Consider the following 19,750-nt stretch of genomic DNA (forward strand, 5'->3'; position numbering starts at 1 on the left):
TTAGAATTGTCCATGTCATTGTGTTTTCCATTTATATGTATGGGTGTGAAAGCTGGATAGTAAAGAAAGCTGATAGGAAGAAAATCAGTTCATTTGAAATGCAGTGCTGGAGATACCATAGCCTGCTAAAAAGACAAATGAATTGTTCCTAGAGCAATTCAAACCTGAATACTCCCTAGAAGCCAGGATAACAAAACTGAAGCTGTTGTACTTTGGCCATATCATGAGAAGACAAGGACTCCCTTAAAAAAGACAATATTGCTTAGAAAGAAGGCAGCAGGAAAAGATGAAGACCACATTCCAGGTAGATACTTCTTCAGGGAAGCCACAGCCCAGCAAGACCTGAGCAGGGCTGTTGATGATAAGGTGACTTGGAGGTCTCTCATTCATAGGGTCACCATAACTTGAAGTTGACCTGATGACAGTTAACAACGAAGTGCTTCATCCTTGATTTTTCCCCCCTGCTCCTAGTAGTTAAAACATGGATGACTTCTACCCTAATAAAGTTTAAGAATAGTGTATATGTATCTGTCTGACTGACTGATATTCCACTAGCTTGGCTTTTAATTATAAACATCTATAATTCCTGTCTAAATCTTTTCCAATCCTTAGCAGCATTATTTGATAAATTCAGTAAGCGAGGAGCTTTTAAACTTCCCTTTTTGTTTATGTTCCTTGGATGGATTCCTTTCTTCTTCTTCTTTTATAATCTCTTCAGTATTTTTTCCACTCCTAGAATCATTATTGGCTGCTGGAGGCACACTTTATTATATAAATTAACCAGAGAAGAATATATAAAAACGTTTTATGCCTGAACACCCAGCTCTTCTATTCAACTCTAAAGGGTTTTGTGTACAGTTTGGAGAAGTTATTGGCTGGACTACCACTCCCTGAATCCATCCATTATGGAGTTGTAGTCCAAAAAGGCGACTTTTCTAAGCTCTGGTTTGAAGGTCTTTTGAAAAGCCCAGATCGAGATGCTTTCCTTGTCCACATATCACAGCAATTTTTTTCAGTGCAGTGCATCCACACAATTGGGATGGCTTGTAACTGGCCTATCCATAAAGTCAGGGTCCATTGGCAGGGCTTTGCCTGATTACTTTGGTACTCCCAACTGGTGGAATGCCAGTTCCATGTTAATCAACTCTGCCCATGAAATTGTGTTAGCTGTACTTGTGGAAAGACAACTTCCACAGAATTAAGAGCAGACAGATTCCACAGAGTTATGGAGGACCTACACATAGCTCAGGATGTCACTAAAATAACCAAGATTAAAAATTCCCTTGCAAAATGGAACTTCACCACTCCTTTTCTCCAACTGGGGCTACTGCCTCATTGCAAAATTAATGCAATTTGACACCACTTTAACTGCCCTGGCTCCATCCTATGGAATCCTGGGATTTGTTTTTTGTTTGTTTGTTTGTTTGTTTTGTTTTGTTTTTTGGCACCTCTCAGGCAGAGAAAGCTAAATATCTCACAAAACTACAAATCCCAGAATTTCGTAGCATTGACCCATGGCAAATAAAGCAGTGTCAAACTAAATTAATTCTTCAGAGTAGATGCAACCTTAGTTAAGGCCAGGAGATACCTGCCATATTTTACTGGACAGCCCTGGGATCAGAGGGAGCATCACCATTTCATACAGGCATAATACTTTTGTGTTTTTCCCTTTGCATTCTAATCACGAATTGCAGAGCTCACTCATGTAGTGGTATATATAATTCATTTCACAAATAATTCAAGCAGAAATGCTGTCTTAATTCCTTGTTGTGGTCATAATCCAATGCAGAGAAAAATGCTTTCAAGGCTACTCAGATCAGTCACTGTACGCGTGCCTAAAACATTCCTGGATCGTGGCCTGTGCTTTTTGAGGGCTCTTTCCATTTCAAAAGTAATTGTCAGAAGTAAGTAATCAGAACATAATCCCTTCTCTGAACAGTATATAACTAGAAAGGAACACATGGTCACAGAACAGAGGCTGTGCAGTTATATTTAGACCATTTGAAAGAATATTTATTTTAATGCTGGCTATTGAAAGAACTCAGGCTACCATTTTATTCCAAGGAGAGAGAGCAGAACAAGAGTACACACTCCCTAAGAGGCCCCCTAACAAAAGGGAATGAAAAATACTTTGTAGGGTTAGTGCCCCATAAGCCTTCTGGGGCAAGAGTCTACCACGAAAGTAACAATTTGAAGCTTATACAAACCTAGGCTCAGTCACACTATGGAATTATAGAACTATAATTCCACTTTAACTGCTGTGGCAGGGTCTATGAAATCCTGGAATGGACAGTTTAAGGAGAGACATTGAGAATTCTGTCCCAAGGAGGTTCTCTGGTATCTTTGACCAAACTGCAATCCCCAAGATTCCTTAGGATACAGACATGGCATTTAAAGTAGGATCATAGTGCTGCTAGATCTAATCATATTTAGTATTGCATTTTATTGTGTTTTAGTATTTTATTCTGAAGAAGTTTTAAATGTTTTCTTCTGTTGTGAAGCACCTTGTACATCAATAGTGCTGTATAAATAAATACATACATAAATGATTTTGGACTTGTGAAAGGGCCCTTAACTTGTGACAATGTCACCCCATACAGGTGAGAAGAAATAAGATAGCTTTACCTTCAAACATACTAGCCAGTTCAGTGCCTGTAGGCAGGAGGCTGGCTAATTTGTCACACTGACGTTGGACGGAGGTATGCCATTTTCAATTCAAAATTGCAAACAGCTGCCACTTCTTGTGGTTTCCAGATTTCTGGAGCTGTTTTTGGCCATTTTGAGGGATGCGGGGGGATGTTTCCATCAAATATGCAGCTCCTAGTAGCCTCCAGAGAAAGTAATTGACCTTTCCTTTTTTGCACTTCATGGGTGATTTTTTTCACCTTAGTTGTTTTTTGGGTTTTTTTTATCATACTCTCCGCCATTTCCCATAAGAAAACTGGGACACATGTGGATGTAGGGAGACGGCAAACATTATTCAAGAATACACAAGAGGCTGCAGCAGTTTCCTTTTGCCTGAGCCTCCTGGGAAGAGCAGTCCTTCACCCCTTTCTCTCCTCCCCTACTGAGATAATTGAATACAAACCACTTTTGCACTTTGGATTCAGTTTGCAACAGCTGATGTAAGCTGAGGACAAAGGGAGAAAGAGAGAGGTGGAGAGAGAAACTGGGACATTTTAAAAGCAGATGGAAAAGGCAGGACATATGATGAATCCAGACTATCCCTGCCAAACTGGGATAGTTGTAGGGTATGTGTTTTAGAACTTTAGCGCACCCGTTTTTGTCTCCATTACGGGTACAGAAAGAGGACACTTGTGTGTGCATGCAACCGGCCAAAACCAGATTTTATTGCATGCCAAACATCCTCCAAAAGGCCCCGTTCCGTCCCCCGATGCCAAGCCGTCCCGGTTCAGTGCTGAGGCGCATGAAATGTTCTGGTTGAAAGTCTTCCGATCGAACAAAATCGCGCCCATCAGCACTGAACTGGGACGGCTTGGCGCCTGGGGATGGAACAGGGCCTTTTGGAGGACACTTTGGCGTGTGATAAAATCCATTTTGGGCCAGTCACACATGCACACGAGCAACCTCTTTCCATACCCGTAATGCAGACAAAAACAGGTGTGATAAAGTGCTTAGAATGTGACTGGGAGCTTGGAAGGGTCAGGGAATACATGCCTGCAAACAAGAAGAGGAAGAGGAGGTAGTAGTAGTAGTAGTTGAGCCAGCATCTTCTTCACCCTTGCTGTAAAGTAGCTAATGCCGCCAGGGACGTAGTCAAGGGGGGGTGTCCATGGGGTCTGCCCCCCTTCCGTTAGATACAATGAATGGTGCATGACGCTGCACCGCCGCACCCAAGCCCCATTATAATGGTGGCACTTAGTCTGGACCCCCCTCCCCCTTTCCCAAAATTCTGGCTACGTCCCTGATGCAGCCCACCAGTTTTGCAGTGCAATCTGCCCAGTGCTTGATAAACTGCTGCCTTTTCTTTCAGTGAAGAAGGCAGAAAAATCAAGACGTATAGCAGTGCCCAAGTGGTGGCTGGGTTGTGTTCAATCTATGGAACAAAGCCATACAGATAGCTTTGGCCTGAGTGTCTGCTAATTCCACTTTTGAACCCGGGAGGAAATCGTTTGAGGTCAGGGGATTCTGGGGGGGGGGGGGTACTTTTTCCATGCTCCAATACTTTGTACAGTACTCAGGACATATAGTGTTGAGTTTGTTTACTTAAAGAAGAACAAGACTGCCACAAAAGAGACTGCAATATAATTAATTTAACGGTACATAATGAAAAGAATGCAAAAATAAAATCCTTTCCCCATAAAATTAGAACCAGCAATACGTGCTCATGTGCCACTGTAGGCAGAGTCTGAAGAACAGAAGAGCAAGAGAGAGCAGCTTCCTTTATATAAATACAGCATTCAGGCAGCTATACTGCTATTAAGATATCATGTCATAACTTCATTTGAGCAGGATTTGGTAGCTGTCCCATCTGTCCCTTTAAGCCTGGGTGAGGCAAACAAGACCTGATGCCAACATTCATCTCATGAGGTTATGAAGTTTTCAGGCCGTGATGACACTGAACATCATAGCTCTTGTGGGATGATTTTCCCATTTTGAGAAATCACTCCGGAGTAATCAGTAAATGTGAAGAGTCACATATCAATGAAGTGCAAATGGTTTACTTGGTCTGCCAAAGAATGCATGGTCACATTGGCATGGCTTATCTGAAATACTTGACATGTATAGACCGGGATTAATGAGGTGGTTACTCTAATCACCAGCTGGCCCCAGAGCCAAGTTAAAAATAACACATACCTAGGTGACCTCTCTGTGCCTCTGTCTTTCATCTCATGTCTCTCAAGGCTTCTCAGTCTCCCATCTCAAGTCAGAAAAAAGAAAGTCCTCCACAACCTGTCCTGATAGTACTGTCTGCTAATCAGACCAGACAAGGATTAAAAACAGCTGCTCCGACTGTGTACACACTGAAGAAATAATCCAGTTTGACACCACTTTAACTGCCATGGCTCATTGAAATGGCATTCTGAGAATCATAGTTCTGTGAGCTATTTGGCCTTCTCTGTCAGAGAGCTCTGGTGCCACAACAAACTACAATTCCCAGAATTCCATAGCATTGAGCTTTGGCAGTTAAAGTGGTGTCAAACTGGATTACTTCTACAGTGCGCATCCAGCCTCTGTTGTTGTTTTTTTTATGGCCAACCTGATTTCTGCAAATTATTACACACTATAGTCTCCTGCAGTAAGTATGAACGAGGCCCATCTTCTGTGTAGTTGTGGGTGATGCAAAGGGGGCAGAGAGCAGAGCAAAGGGTGTTGGCTAGAGACAGCATATCTTCTAGACATTGAAGCGAATTTGATTTTGCAGTTTCTGTAAGAGGGAAGAGGGGTTCACCTGCCCTGGATGCCAGGAGCTGTGCTTTTTTGGTTAGGGTCGCCATTCTCCTTGCAGTTCCTACCCTTGAGTATCATTGAGTGATTGAACACAGGCTTAAATTACATTATTAATCTCAACTAGAGTAGACATATTGAATCAAGCTAGCACATATGCAAATCCCATTAACTGAATAGGTCTACATTAGTTGGGAATGCCTGTTGAATTAAAGGTATAGTCTAAGACTGCTGCTACACTGCAGAATTAATGCAGTTTGACACTTCTTCAACTTTCATGGTTCCGTCCAATGGAATCTTAGGATTTGCCATTTGTTGTGGCACTTGAGCTCCCTGAGAGAAAAGACTAAATGCCTTATAAAGCTACAAATCCCAGAATTCCATAGCACTGAAACATGGCAGTTAAAGCATTGTCAAACTGCATTAATTCTGCAATGTAGATGCAGCCTCTCCTGGCATTCCTGAATACCAGACCAAGACCTGCTTCAGTGCTGAGAGTTTGCGTAAACAGTTGACATGCATCAGATGCAATTTGGTGCCAAGTGTCTTGTGCCACTCTAATTGTATCACCACTGCAACCTCTTCCTTCTCCCCCTTGTCGTCACTGTTGTTGCTGTTGCTATTGTAAATCATTTCAAATTTTGTTTTGTTGCTGTGTCGCTAGTGCTGTCCTTGACTATACCCACTTGAAATTGCATAGCACCTCTTCAAATTATGTTCAGATTGATTCTTAAGGTTTCTTTTTTTAAGAATTACCTTGTAAAATGGGAATTGATTTGAATTTCTGGGCAAAGCAAAAATTGTATTTTAAGTGTACAGTCTATTCACCGTCTTTATTTTTCTGATAAGATGTGGGTTCCAAGTAGAGGTTAATTTTTATTAACTGCCTCCTGGTATTAGGTGCAAACAGTTAAATCAGTGATCACAGAAGACTGAAAACTCACATAAAGCTCAGTGCAAATGAGCTTCTAATTTTTAAGTACTGGTTAATATTTACTCAGTCCAGCAGCACACAAAGGTCATTTTGTATGAAGCAATAGTAACTATAAGAAAAGAATGATATTTAAGACAACTAGGAAATGTTTGACCTTTCTGAGCATTACTGCCAAAAGTGTCAAAAAGCTTAATCTCCTTCCAATATAATGTTTAAGCCATGGGAAATCTGATTTTGGGGAAAGTGAAAAGACTTTTCTTTTTAAGTCTCTATGGCAGAAGAATAGCAGCCCTAAATAGAGTACCCTTGGCCAAGGGTCAAACTAGAAAGTGAAAGCGTATTAGGCTTGAATTTTGAAGCCCGACAATGAAGAGAAGCATGGAATTATATCTGCCTGGGTACAGTTTAGTTCCTACAGAGAATCAGTAATATTTGTAAGTGGTCACAAAGAAGATAAGAAATCAATAAGCTACAAACTCAAAGTACTCAAAACTGAATAGGTGTGAACCAGGACAAGAGAAAGATGGTGTATATAATGACCTGTGTACAGTATATAATAAGCTGCTGCTATTGCTGCCTTCATATCTGTGCCTGACTTGGGATGCAAGGAAGTCCTAGAAGGAGCCATCTTGTTGGACACAATCAAAGTCCCTTTTAACATTCCTGTCCCATTTGTTGGGTCAGATATTGGTGGGGGAAATCTGGAAGGATTTTCATAAAACTTGTGGTGGTATATTCTTAAAATTACCATTAGTTAGAAAGCAACAACAGTTGCACCACCAACAACAAAAAATAAAAGTAACTCATCCCAGTTAACTATTGAGCACAACAGCACAGTTCATGTTGCTCATTTCCTCATGCCGTTTTCCTCCCATTCAGCACTCATTCCAGACCTTGTGCCATTTACAAGTTCTTTTTTGATTATTTGTAATAAACTTGCAATATGTTCTTAACCCAACCCTGAATATGAATGGATATATTCTCTCTCTGCCTCTCTCTCTCCTGTGCGTACAGAAGATTCAATGACCCTGGAAAGGGTTGTGACATTTCCAAGCTTTCAGAGAAGCATTTTCTTTACTACAGAGCCAGTCCACGTTGACCCTTCTGAGGCTATCTATCTAACATTTTAATGCTGTAGCAGAGTAACACAGACATAACACTATGTACCTAGGGAGCATCTCATTGTGTTAATAGCACCAGGCTGTCAAAATGGTTTCTTTTAGATATATTCTAAGGTGGAGGTCCTGCTTCTTATGTGATCATAATTGTCTCATTGGTTTTAAAATTGTCCAGCTACGAAGGATGTTTCTATATAGTTGCAGAAATTCCATTTTGTGTTATACAGGGTGTTGTTTTTTTAAATGTTCCATTAGGAACAAAAATAGCAGCAGCAACAACAACAACAACAGTATTTGGTCTGCTTTGTCCCCTAAATAGAACTTATAAATAGATTTGTATGTAAAAAATTGTTGTTGTTGTTGAGGCAGGGAACAAAAGCAGATTAACAAATATATGACATCAGCTAAAAATACACATGGATTTAAAAGAACAAATAAGACACATACATATTAAAACAATACACAGTTTAATATTCATCATTGAAAATTAACAATTTAAAAATCATCTGGACAGGCCTGCTAGAAGAGACTGGTATTTAATGCTGTTTTACATTGGACAGCATATTCAGCTGTCAAATTTCTTCTGGCAGGTGGTCGTTCCACAGTTTAGGGGCAGCTAAAAAATGTACTCAGGCTGATAGTTGCCAACCTATAGTAAATGTCCCCCAGAGGACCTGAATGCAGAGGGCAGATTATACAGGAGGAGGCCATCCTGTAGGTAATTTTGACCCAAACCATGTAGGGCTTTAAAAATAATAACCAACACTTTGTGAAATGGAAAAACAAAAGTATAAAGTTCCCATTTTGGATAACAACAATGGTTCATATGTACTCTCAATAGTCTTTGTCGGTCACTGCGCCAAATGCATACATTTGGAAAGTTGCCAACAGGGCCTGTCCATTTTAATATCTATAACTAGCTTTTAAAATAATAAAACGGTTGCATATTTAGACTCAGACATCAGGTGTCATATGATAAAACTAGGTGAGACAACATGCTACCTGTGGTGTAATTTGCCATTACTTCTCCTGTGCCTCATCCTCCATCCAGTTCAATTTGCTATTCCCTCTCCACCCAGTTAAATTTGAATTTACCTTAATTCCAGGGTTCCACTTTACTCCCTCCATGGTAATGTCAATGCATTCGTGGTAAAGGTTGGAAGCCTAGAAAGGCAGTCTGTCTGGAATCATGCCCATCAAAATTCACGGAGATGCCATGCATCACGTTACCTATTAGGTTTCTGCCAGCTATCTGAATATGGAGCGCTGAGGTTTAAAAAGAGAGTGATAGAATTAAACTATGTGCCATCTGTTTTGGCTAAGCAATGAAGATTTATGCTTTGGGATCCAGTGCCATGTAGAGTGGGTAAACTGAACATGGATTTGGGAGGTCAAGATTAAAATTTCCCCACTCAATCAAAGTCCACATAGGTACTATGAAAATGTAATGTGTCTCAGTTTTCTGTTATCCTGTAAACAATGGAAGTGGTCTTCTGTAAATGCACAACTGGTTGCAAAACAACTGTACCCAACAAGTGATCATTAATGGTCTTGGCTGAACCAACAAGTACTTACTGAGTGGAGTACCACGGCATTATGTCCTTGGTCCTGCTGCAGAATTATGTCCTTGGTCCTATGCTGTTCAACATTTCAGTAAATGATTTGGATGAAAGAGCTGAAAAGAATATTTATCAGATTTACAGATGACTCAAAGCTGCAAGTGATAGCTTCCTAAATGTTAAACGTTGTTTGTCAATGGAACAAGCTACCTTGAGAAGTGGTGGGCTTTCCTTTGCTGGACACATTTTATTGGCGCTGTCAGGGAAGCTGTAGTCGCCTCCTGTGTTTCATATCCTACACACCGACCAAGGGATCAGAGTAGATGACCTCCAGGATCAAGATCAGTGAAGCTGACATCTTAATGGCTTTTGTTCCCCAAGAATAAAATAAATTAGGTGTATTTCTTGTTATTGAAGTCGCACAGGTTTCAAAATGTTTAACTGCTTGCTGGATTGCAGCTCAAAGGTCTGTGTAAAAGACAAAGTATTATAGTGTGTGTTGCTTAGAATGAAGAGCAGAGACTTAGATATTATGAGTAAAACATCTTGAATGAGGATGGGCTCCATATTTACTTAAATGAAGTTTTGCTAGTTGGCTTGTTGAAGATTTAGGTATAAGCCCAGGCAAAATTATCCTATTGCTTGCAAATTTGTGGCTTGATTACTTGGACCATAGCCCTCTCTTGATTCCCAAAATGAACTGCAAGCACTAGTCTGGATATCAGCATCTATATTAAGTATCTGATTCATACTCTGAACTAGAATAACTTCCCCGAATAGTAAATCAACACTTGCGCAAATTCAATTGTTTAAATGAGTTTTGTTAAGTTTTGTTTTGTTACATTAGTTTTGTTAAGACTAGTAGTTCGATTTAGGCATATAGTTGTGGATTACTTAAATACAGTCAATGTGCAGCAATATTGCAAAACCTGAAAAAGTTCCTATGTTGGAATACAACTCCTAGAATCCATTGGCCATGCTGATGGGAATTCTGGGATGTAATCCAAAGAGTAACCTTTCTAAAATCTACCTTATTTTAGTCTGCCAAATTGGATTTGGAGGCTCTTTGGAAATCCAGTGCTGTTGGAATGTCACAAAATTCTCTGAGCAAATCATTCTGTATTAAAAACAAGTGCAAAGAGAAATAATGGAAGTTACAGTAGACTAGCTCTAAAAAGAAAGAACAAAAGTGAAGGAAGGCAAAATAGTGGCAGATGGTAAGGAGGCTGAAATGCTAAACAGTGTTTACTCCAGGCTTCAGTAAAAAGAAGAAGGCTAACAAGATATTTACTGCAATCCTAGCTAACAAAGCTAGAAAGTCATCAGAAGTCAGAACTGGAGAGCAATAAGCTATGGACGGTGCTGATCACTGGAATGTACTTAACAGAGCCAAATATGGTTTAAAAGAACTGGTACAACAAAGATAAAAAGAGACAATGCACACACACACACACACACACATTTGTTTTTAATTTTAAAAAAAGCCTTCCAGGGACAGTGAGATTATATTCTTTATCTCATACACACACACACACACACACACACACTCCATCCATCCATCCATGCTTTGTTTTTTTTAAAAAAATGGAATTATGCATAGTCTAATGCTGTCAATGATCAACCAGCATTAGGAACAGTGTGGGCAGGGAGACACCAGAGAGAATAGTGGCATTAGCTTCAAACAGTGGCACTGGTTTTTTCGCTTCTGAGAGAGGGCAACCTGTTCTAATTACTGTTAGTTTTCACAATGAGATGCAAGCTCACGCAAAGAGAGGCAAACAAAGTGACTTCTTCCTACTAATCTAATTAAGCAAAGGTGAATGAGCTTTTGCTTCCTTACTGCAGCAAGTTGTTACCAGAGTTTATCCCAGACACTGTATAGCCAGTACAGTCATCCTGTTTGTTTAGTGTTGGAAAAAAGAGAGAAATTCCTTTGTGGACTTTACACAGCATTAATTGGAGTGGTTTTGTTCCAGCTAGCCTGAACGAGACTGCAGCAAGAGTGTTGTTTTAGAAGACATCCTTGGGATTATAGAATGATAGAGTTGGAGGAGACCGCCAAGGGACATCCAGTCCAACCCCATGCCATACAGGAATACACCATCAAAGCACCCCCAGCAGATGGCCATTCAGCCTCTGTTTAAAAACCTCTAAAGAAGAAGGTTAAGCAACATATTCCACTGTTGAACAGCTCTTACTGTCAGGAACTTCTTCCTAATGTTTAAGTGGAATCTCCTTTCGTATAGTTTGAATCCTATAGATTACAGAAATACAGGCTTTTAAAAAGGCCTCCCTTTTCTAGCTAAGGTTGTCATATGGACTGCAGTTGAACAATTCCAGAAATACCTGAATGGTGCGGATTATGTAGTCTAATATTTATCTGATTTCTGTATGTCATTCATTCCTGAGGCTGCTTTGCTTGCCTTATCTGACAGGATTTTCAATCAGACACATGGATCATTCAAGTAATTTTTATACTACAGTATTGGCTGTGGTATCACCTATCTGGGATGAGACTCAGAAACTGCTTCCACGCTGCAGAAATAAAGTGGTTTGACATCACTTTAACTTCCATAGCTCAGTGCTATGGAAATCTGGGATCTGTAGTTTGTTCTGGCATCATAGCTCTCTGACCAGAAAGAGTAAACATCTCACAAAGCTATAGGCTGCCCAGGCAGTAAGTATCAGTATGCTAAAGATGCCCTTTTTTTTTTGCCAATGATTTCCTTGAACAGGTGGGGTGAGAGCTAATAATGCAAAAACTGAGTTTAAAAATAATTGCTTGTTAGTAGATGGTATCAGAAGTGAAATTTTGGGACTTTAAATGGCCATGGACTCCTGGGATTTGTAGTTTCGTGGGGTATTTAGGATTCTCTACTAGAGCGATCTAGTGCCTCTCCAAATTTAAAAAAAAATCCCAGGATTCCTTAGGATGCAACCATGGCAGTTAAGTCAAGTTGATCCTCTTTCTGTTCAGTTTCTTCACTGTCTAGCTTTAACATCCATGCATAGTGATGGAGAACACAACGGCTTGGATGATTCTAATTTTAGTGATCTGTTGTATATCTTTACCCTTTAGAATCTTATCTAAGTTCTTTCATAGCTGTCCTTCCCATTCCTAGTCTTCTTATTTCTTGATTTCAGTCTTGGTCTGATCCAAGTTTGGTGCATGGTACAGGAAATCTTTGACTATTTCGAGTTCCCCATTATCTGTGTTGAATTTACATAGATTCTCTGTGTTCATTATTTTTGTTTTCTTTATGTTCAGCAGTAAGCTGCACTTTCTTCTCTGATCTTCCTTAGTAGTTGTTCCAGGTCTGTGATGCTTTCTGCTAATTGTATGGTGTCATCTGCATACCTTAGATTGTTCATATTCCTTCCTCCTATCTTCACTCCACCTTCCGAGTTTAAACCTGCTATCCATATTATATTTTCTTTGTACACATCGAACAAATAGGGTGATCGTATTCAGCCTTGTCTGACCCCTTTGCCAATTGGGAACCATTCTGTTTCTCCATGTTCTGTTCTGACAGCAGCATCTTGTCCTAAATACAGATTTCTCATCAAGACTATCAGATGCAGTAGCACTGCCATGTCCTTAAGAGCCACCCATAGCGTTTCATCATATATACAATCAAATGCTTTGCTATAGTCTATAAAGCATATACTGATTTTCTTTTCTGGAATTCCTTGGTATGTTCAATTTGCCATTTTATGTTTGTGATGTGGTCCTTAGTGCCTCTACCTTTCCTGAACCTCTCTTGCACCTCCGGGATTTCTCTCTCCATGTATGATTAGAGTCTATGCTGCAGAAATTTGAGCATAATTTTACTTATGTGGAAAATTAATGCTATGGTCCAAAAGTTGCTGCAGTATTCTGTGTCTCCTTTTTTATGGATAAAGATGTATATTGATCACTTCCAGTCTGCTAGCTACCATTTTGTTTTCCGTAACTGTCGACATATATTAGTTAACGCTAGAGTTGATTCTGCCTGTGTGGCTTATAGCAATTCAATTGGAATATCATCAGTTTAGGGTGACTTATTTTTTCCCAGTTTCTCTTATTGCAGCTTCTGCCTTGCTTTCAAGAATTTGGGGTTCATCTTTGTATATGCTCTTTGTTCCATGTGCCATTTATTTTTTCATCTCTTTTATATAGCTTTTGCAGCCAATGACTTTTTATTTCTTCATGAGCTTATAGCATGTTCTGTCTAGTGGGCTGCCAAACCTCAAATGTTCTATCATTTAAATTCCTTGCAGGCTACCTCTGAGCAAGAGTTACCACCATTCATACAGGACAAATTGTGAGCCATGACATATATCACCCACACCCCTTCCTAATCTCTTGTTATGCTGTTTCCTTGAGGAATATTACCTCAACTTGGTTGAAAATGCTGCAAGATTAAACGCCCCCAACCTTCTTGAGAGAAAAGCAGCCTCTAGAAATCCAAGCTTTGCCACCCACTGCCATATGTCTAAGGCTTTCCATCTCCTATTATTGTTGTTGTTGTTGTTGTTGTTGGGGGTTTATCCTCCACACAAACAACAGAAACATCAGTACCATTTTTATACCACACATTGATAATAAGTATTTGAGTTGTGTACAAGTTTGTGTGTGTATAAACTGAAAGCAATGTTTTAACTTGAATGGTCATTGATCAAAAATGGCAAATAAAACTCATAATAATTCTCTCCTTTGCCTATTTATTTATTTATTGATATGCTGACATTCTCCTCTTTCCTACAGGTTAATTTCCAATTTAATAGTTGGAGAAATAATTAAACTTAAGATTTCAGAAGGTTTAGTGGCACACCCGCACGTGCTTTTCCTTAAAGACTGAGAAAGAGTCTTTTAAAAAGTCTTTGGCCTGTTACAGACAGGCCAAAATAAAGCTGCTTCGAGTCACTTTGGAGGTATGGTATTTCAATGATGCATGAGTCCTAAGAGTCCAAAAGCCACTCCAAAGCTGCACTCCAATCCTTAGGAATGGAGTGTGGCTTTGGCGCGACCTCCGGACTCTTAGGACCCATGCATCACTTAAATAGCATACCTCCAAAGAGACCCGAAGCAGCTTTATTTTGGCAGTCTGTAACAGGCCTTTGCTATTTTTCTCTCTCTCCCAGCTTGTTAAATGAAGGGAGAGCTTTCTAAAAAGGCAGCCAACAATCTTCTTTCTGTCTGAGCCCAATATATTAGTAGGATTTTTTTTTTTACTTTGTTTTTAATCAGTTGAAGCTCAGGAGATGGAGAGGTAAAGGTCCTGAAAAGGAAGAATTCCCAGTGATTTTTGATTACATTTGATTGATTGTGGCTACGGATTACAGCCACATAACTGCTGAACACGTCTAACATGGTCAAATTCTTTAACCGCCACCTAGTGAGCTAGAATTATGCATGTTTACAGCTTTAGGTATAATTCTAATTTTCACTCTTTGCAAGTGTTTCATCTTTTGCATTTAACTGCCTTCATTCTTTCTGTTGAGGCCATTCTCTCTTTCTTTAAGCAAGAACAGTTAGCTAAGGAAGGAATTCTAACTAATAGTGGATGTTCGTTCACAGTTGCCTACAGATTACAGGAGCTTGGTTGGCAGCTTTGAAGCCCTTAGAGAACATTGCCGTTTTTGGAGTATCAATTCATTGTCCTAGTGATGAAACTGTGTCTCTCCTTAATCACGTTTCCTCATTTGTACAAACCTTCCACTTTTTCCCTCTCTTCTCCTTCTGCCAGCACATTCTCCAAATGCTGAGTCTTTTTGCTCAGAGGCAGTCTGTGATATTTAGGAGAATGAACAGTTACAAAAATAAATCATTGCAGGAATTTTTCATTTTATAACATGCAATTTTCTCTCTGTTGTGCTTTTGCTTTCTGTTCAGCCTTGACGGATGATGGATGTTTTCAGCTATTTAAATGTCCTTTGTACTATAAAGTTTATTTTATTTATGCAGAGAGATGGAGATATGCCATCTGCATTTGATTATTAGCTCCTGGAGTTTGACTTCTAGCAAAACCTAGAAGAACACATTTGTTTTGCCAAGTGAACAAACCCCGTGGCTTTATCAAAACCACTGCTATTATTCAGGCATTCACCTTAGATGTTCTATAAACATAAACTTTTTTGACATTTAAAATGCTACCCGAATAGCTGTTTATTTGAAACCAAGCAGCCAGTCTTAAATTTCAAGGTTAACCGAGGAAACTGGGATGATTATAGTAGGTCTCCTAAGTGTAAGGTGTGCAAATTCAGCATAAATTTACCATCCATTTTTAGTGTGAAATATTTCTGTCCAAGATTGTAGAACAAGAAGTGCTATCTTTGGAATATTATATTTTCCCCCGTCAGAGCATGTGTATACAGACAGAGATTTCTTTCTTTCTTTCTTTCTTTCTTTCTTTCTTTCTTTCTTTCTTTCTTTCTAAGAATGTATTGCTCTCATCTGAACTGTACCTGTCTTTTGGGGGACAGAAAGGAGAATACATTCAGATGCTGTTAATGAAAGTTGAAGGTGGGGTTGCTTTAAATGTCATGCTGTCTCATGTAATAGAAAGGAGAAGAAAGAATTGTGGAGTCCCTGAGAATCCAGTTGTGTTAAGTATGACTCTTGCAATGTGTTCCTTTGCAGTATGCCGCTGAGTTGCTGGCAGTGGTCCGCCTACCCTTCATCCATCCCAGTTATCTCCTAAACGTTGTTGACAATGAAGAGTTGATAAAGTCTTCAGAGGCCTGCCGGGATCTGGTGAATGAAGCAAAGCGTTATCACATGCTGCCACATGCCCGACAAGAGATGCAGACTCCTAGAACCCGTCCCAGGCTATCAGCAGGTAAAGCACAGCAAGGCTTCAAAGCTCAAACTAGGAGATTTGTCATTTTTTTGCAGCTATTGATGGGACAGGTTTCAGGTTGTTTACAGGTTGCATATGAATGGATTCTTAGATGACTTCCTTTTTACTCTCTCTGTGCCACTTCCAAGATACAGTCAGAGTAGCAGATTGGGCAATCAGGTACCCTGCAGTTCTGTTTCAGGCTCTGACACTGATTTCTCCCCCCCCCCCACTCCCCAGGTAGAGCGAGAGAGCATTCATCACCACAAATCAAGTGATAAGATCCCACCAGCTGGTTTTCTGTCACAAACTGGGCTTCTTTTCATAGTAATTCAGTACAATCAGGGTATGAGAATGCTATGTGTGCATTGCTTACATGTAAACTGTAGGGGAATTTTCTTCCTAAGTAACTCCGGGAGAACTTAGAAAAGCAGGCTTGGTGAATCAAGGATCCAACTTTACTGAAAGAAATGCATTTTGTCCCACAGCCTGAATCTGAACAGAATGGGGGGCCTGAGTTTGGTATGTGTAGAATCTGATACAGAACTTGTCAGGTTACATTGCACATGTACCACAGTGAAATTCCATTCAACTAACATTCCTGGCCAGATAGTACTGTACATTATCTTCCCAGACTAGGCTTTAAAACTGGCCTTCCAGCACACTAATCCCAGACTCCTTGCTATTGGAAGGCCTTAACCCTTAAGTGCCAGGGAGGAAAACAAAAGCTGGTATAACTCATTTTATTTTATTTTGGAGGAAAAGTTCCTAGACACACAATTCTATAGAAATCCAAGCAAGTATTTTTCCAAATTAGCTAAAGCAAAACCTTATTAGCCTTCTCCTTCAAACATAAATTTGTTGGTATTGAACTGCTCTGAAAATCCCTACATCATAGAATACATTTTGGATTGTAGGCCATGTAACTTGTATATTACATAACTTTATTATGATGTAACAACTTCTAAGAATCAACAAATCAAGAAAAGTGAATTAATCTATATATGATAGCAACACTTTTATAAGGCTAGCCCTATTTGTGGGCACAATAAGCTACGGTAGTTGCCTCAGGTAATAAATGCTGGATGATGATACCAGTCTACACCCATTACACCTTGGCCATTCCCTGGTGGTTACTGGCCTGGTTGATGGTTCACCACCTTGATTGTTACTGGCTTGTCTCATCTTAATCGCACACAACAATGTTGGAAAATGCCTCTGTCCAAGCAAATAGGCAGAAGGCAGCTAGATCAGATGGCACACTTCAACTGGCATCACATGTACATTCGTTTGCTTCCAAGATGCATCCTGGTGCTGCAGTTCTTTCACTGAAGAATTTGTTGGCATAGATAGTGACACTAGAGCATGGAACAAAAGCTAGTGAGGTGTTTGAAGACAAGCCTGTGAACAGAACATAGCTTGCCCTATGCCCACTGGGCTAGCCTGCTAAGTTTAAGTATGATGGAGAACACCTTTACATCATTAACGTTAAATGGCAATTCCGAGGTCAGTGCACCCAGCTTCTTAATATCCTTTGGCTCGGGGTACAGAGGGTCGTGTTCTGTGTGCCCTTTTTTGGGGGGCGAATCACATTTTTTCAGCAAGCTTTAAAGATGTATTTCTGATTGCTGCTTTTCTTGCCCTGTTTTTTTAATATTCTGCTTTACAGTTATTGGAATCTTTATAATCTTGAAATATTATTTTAATTTCTGTTCTTATCTCTTTACTGCCTTGAATATATATTTTTATAGAAAGGCAGGATAGAAATACTGAAAATAAAGAAAGAAAGAATAGCTTAAATTAACATGCCATACTTACCACCTGGGGAATATGAAGGCATACAAGTCAATTTTTACCACAGAAATACTGAAACTTTTCTCTGCACCGATTACATTAGAAGATAGCATGAATTCCTGTATCAAATTTAGGTATATGTGGAAGAAATACAGAAAGCCTTTCCAAGTTGCTTCATCCTAGCTAGCAAAATCAAAACGCCAAGAAATTGCTATTGATGCATGTACTATATAAAATTATATGTCAAGTTGCGTCCTTTTCAGTTTGTGGAGACAGTATCTAATCAGGGAAAATTTCAAAAAGATGAAATACACAGGATTTTCAATAACAACCCACGCTTCAACTCTTTAGCTGGGGTGACTAATGGTTTATCGGGCAAAAGTATTTCTGAAAAGTGCCTATTTAATGTTTGCAGATAAAATTGTAGGTGTAATGCAAACCATTTTCAGAAGCTTGTTGATTAGGCAAAAGTAATTTTCCAGGGATAAGGGGAAGGGAGTGATTATTCTTGTAGGTCGAAGTCCAATTATGTGGAACTGTTCATGTACTCACAGAGGATCTTTAAATCCTTTGTGAATATCACAGTATGTGCAATGCCCTCTTGAGGTCATTTATTATAATCACATTAGATATGGCATAGGTGATGAGTTTTCCTTGCCATTTTTCCCCCTGAAAACAATCTTATTGCCAACATATTTTCACTTCACATTGTATACTGCACCACTTTTCAGTACCACTGATATCTGAAATGGGAAAGCTATGCAAGGCACGCATAGCATGCATAGAAGATGCAGTGAATAGGCATTTGCCTACCAAATGATATATGATAAACCACAGCTTTGGAAAATGTTCATAATTCCTTTTAGTTTTTGTAACAAAGTAAGTCTGGAAAGCAGCTTTTTTAAAAAAAAGTGAAGGAAAATTGTGTAAAACACAATTGTGAGATTATGTAAGACAAAATTGTGATAACAGAGTTTAGGAAGGCACAGTGTGTCTTATATTGTATGGACATCTAAAAGTCTTCATTCTGTAATTTTGCATGGCTTAGTTGTCTATTAAAACACAATTCGTTCTTTTATAGTATAACCCTGTGCAGATTATTGGGGAAAATTCTGAATGTGTTCATTATAGTGTACTCTGTAGCGTATTAGTTTAGGAATGAAATTTAAGGCTGCAGTCCAAGAAAACCTTTGTTACCAAGTAAGCCCCACTGAATCCAGTGAGATGTACTTCTGAGCAAATGTGGTTATGAGAACACTCTTGTTTCTTTTAAATCTGTTATTAGGACTGATGAGAAACTGTGTGTGTGTGTAGTATTAATTTAAGAATATTTAGCTTTCAGTATAAAACTGATCTCATGAACATTCACTTCATATCCCTATGGGCTCTTTTTTTAGCTATTCTTGAAATATAAAAAGGACATAACTGTCAGGCAAAGGGGAATGCTTGAAAAACCTCTTTCCTTTCCAAACCTATTCCTCATTTGTCCATTATTCTGTTTTAATTAGAAAAGGTGCCATGCATTATCTACTGTTTGACCAGAAAGAAAGAAATGTATTTGACCACATGTTCCCATGTATAGCTTGTTCAAAGTGTAATAAGTGTATAAACATAATGAGCAAATAATCAAACTTAACAGAAGAAGCTTTGCAAGTGCCTGTCTAATAGAAAGTTCCATATTATGGAGCTGAGTGCATTTGTGAAAGAGAGAAATAGTGAGAGAACTCAAAAGAAGGAAAGGGAAAGGGAGATAAAAGCAAAGGTTTAAGAAACATTTATTCTCATTAATTTACATCCTAGGTGTCGCTGAAGTAATAGTCCTAGTTGGAGGTCGCCAGATGATTGGAATGAACCAACGAGCCTTAACAGCAGTAACATGCTTCAATCCTCAAAACAATAAGTGGTACCCCTTGGCCAGCCTGCCCTTCTATGACCGGGAGTTTTTCAGTGTGGTGAGCGCTGGAGACAATGTCTACCTCTCAGGTGAATAGCAAGAACTGGAGAGAGAAGCACATTGTCTATCTAAAACAGTCTCCTGTGACAGGCCACATGATGAATGTATGCCAGCTTGCCTGGGAAAGAATTTCTTGCTTTTATCACTTTCCATTTCACATC

The 19,750-nt window shown here is 39.4% G+C and overlaps 1 protein-coding gene across 1 annotated transcript in view; it reads left to right on the forward strand.

The window, feature by feature from the left end:
* The window catches only part of KLHL29 (kelch like family member 29), a 401,354-nt gene that overhangs the window by 338,604 nt on the left and 43,000 nt on the right, over positions 1 to 19,750 (forward strand). The window contains exons 9-10 of the mRNA XM_042440747.1: positions 15,643 to 15,841; positions 19,436 to 19,618. Of these exons, the coding sequence (XP_042296681.1) occupies positions 15,643 to 15,841; positions 19,436 to 19,618 (382 nt within the window). The remainder of the gene's footprint in view (positions 1 to 15,642; positions 15,842 to 19,435; positions 19,619 to 19,750) is intronic.

Source organism: Sceloporus undulatus, chromosome 1 (genome assembly GCF_019175285.1).
Source record: "Sceloporus undulatus isolate JIND9_A2432 ecotype Alabama chromosome 1, SceUnd_v1.1, whole genome shotgun sequence".
In the NCBI taxonomy this organism is placed as follows: Eukaryota; Metazoa; Chordata; class Lepidosauria; order Squamata; family Phrynosomatidae; genus Sceloporus; species Sceloporus undulatus.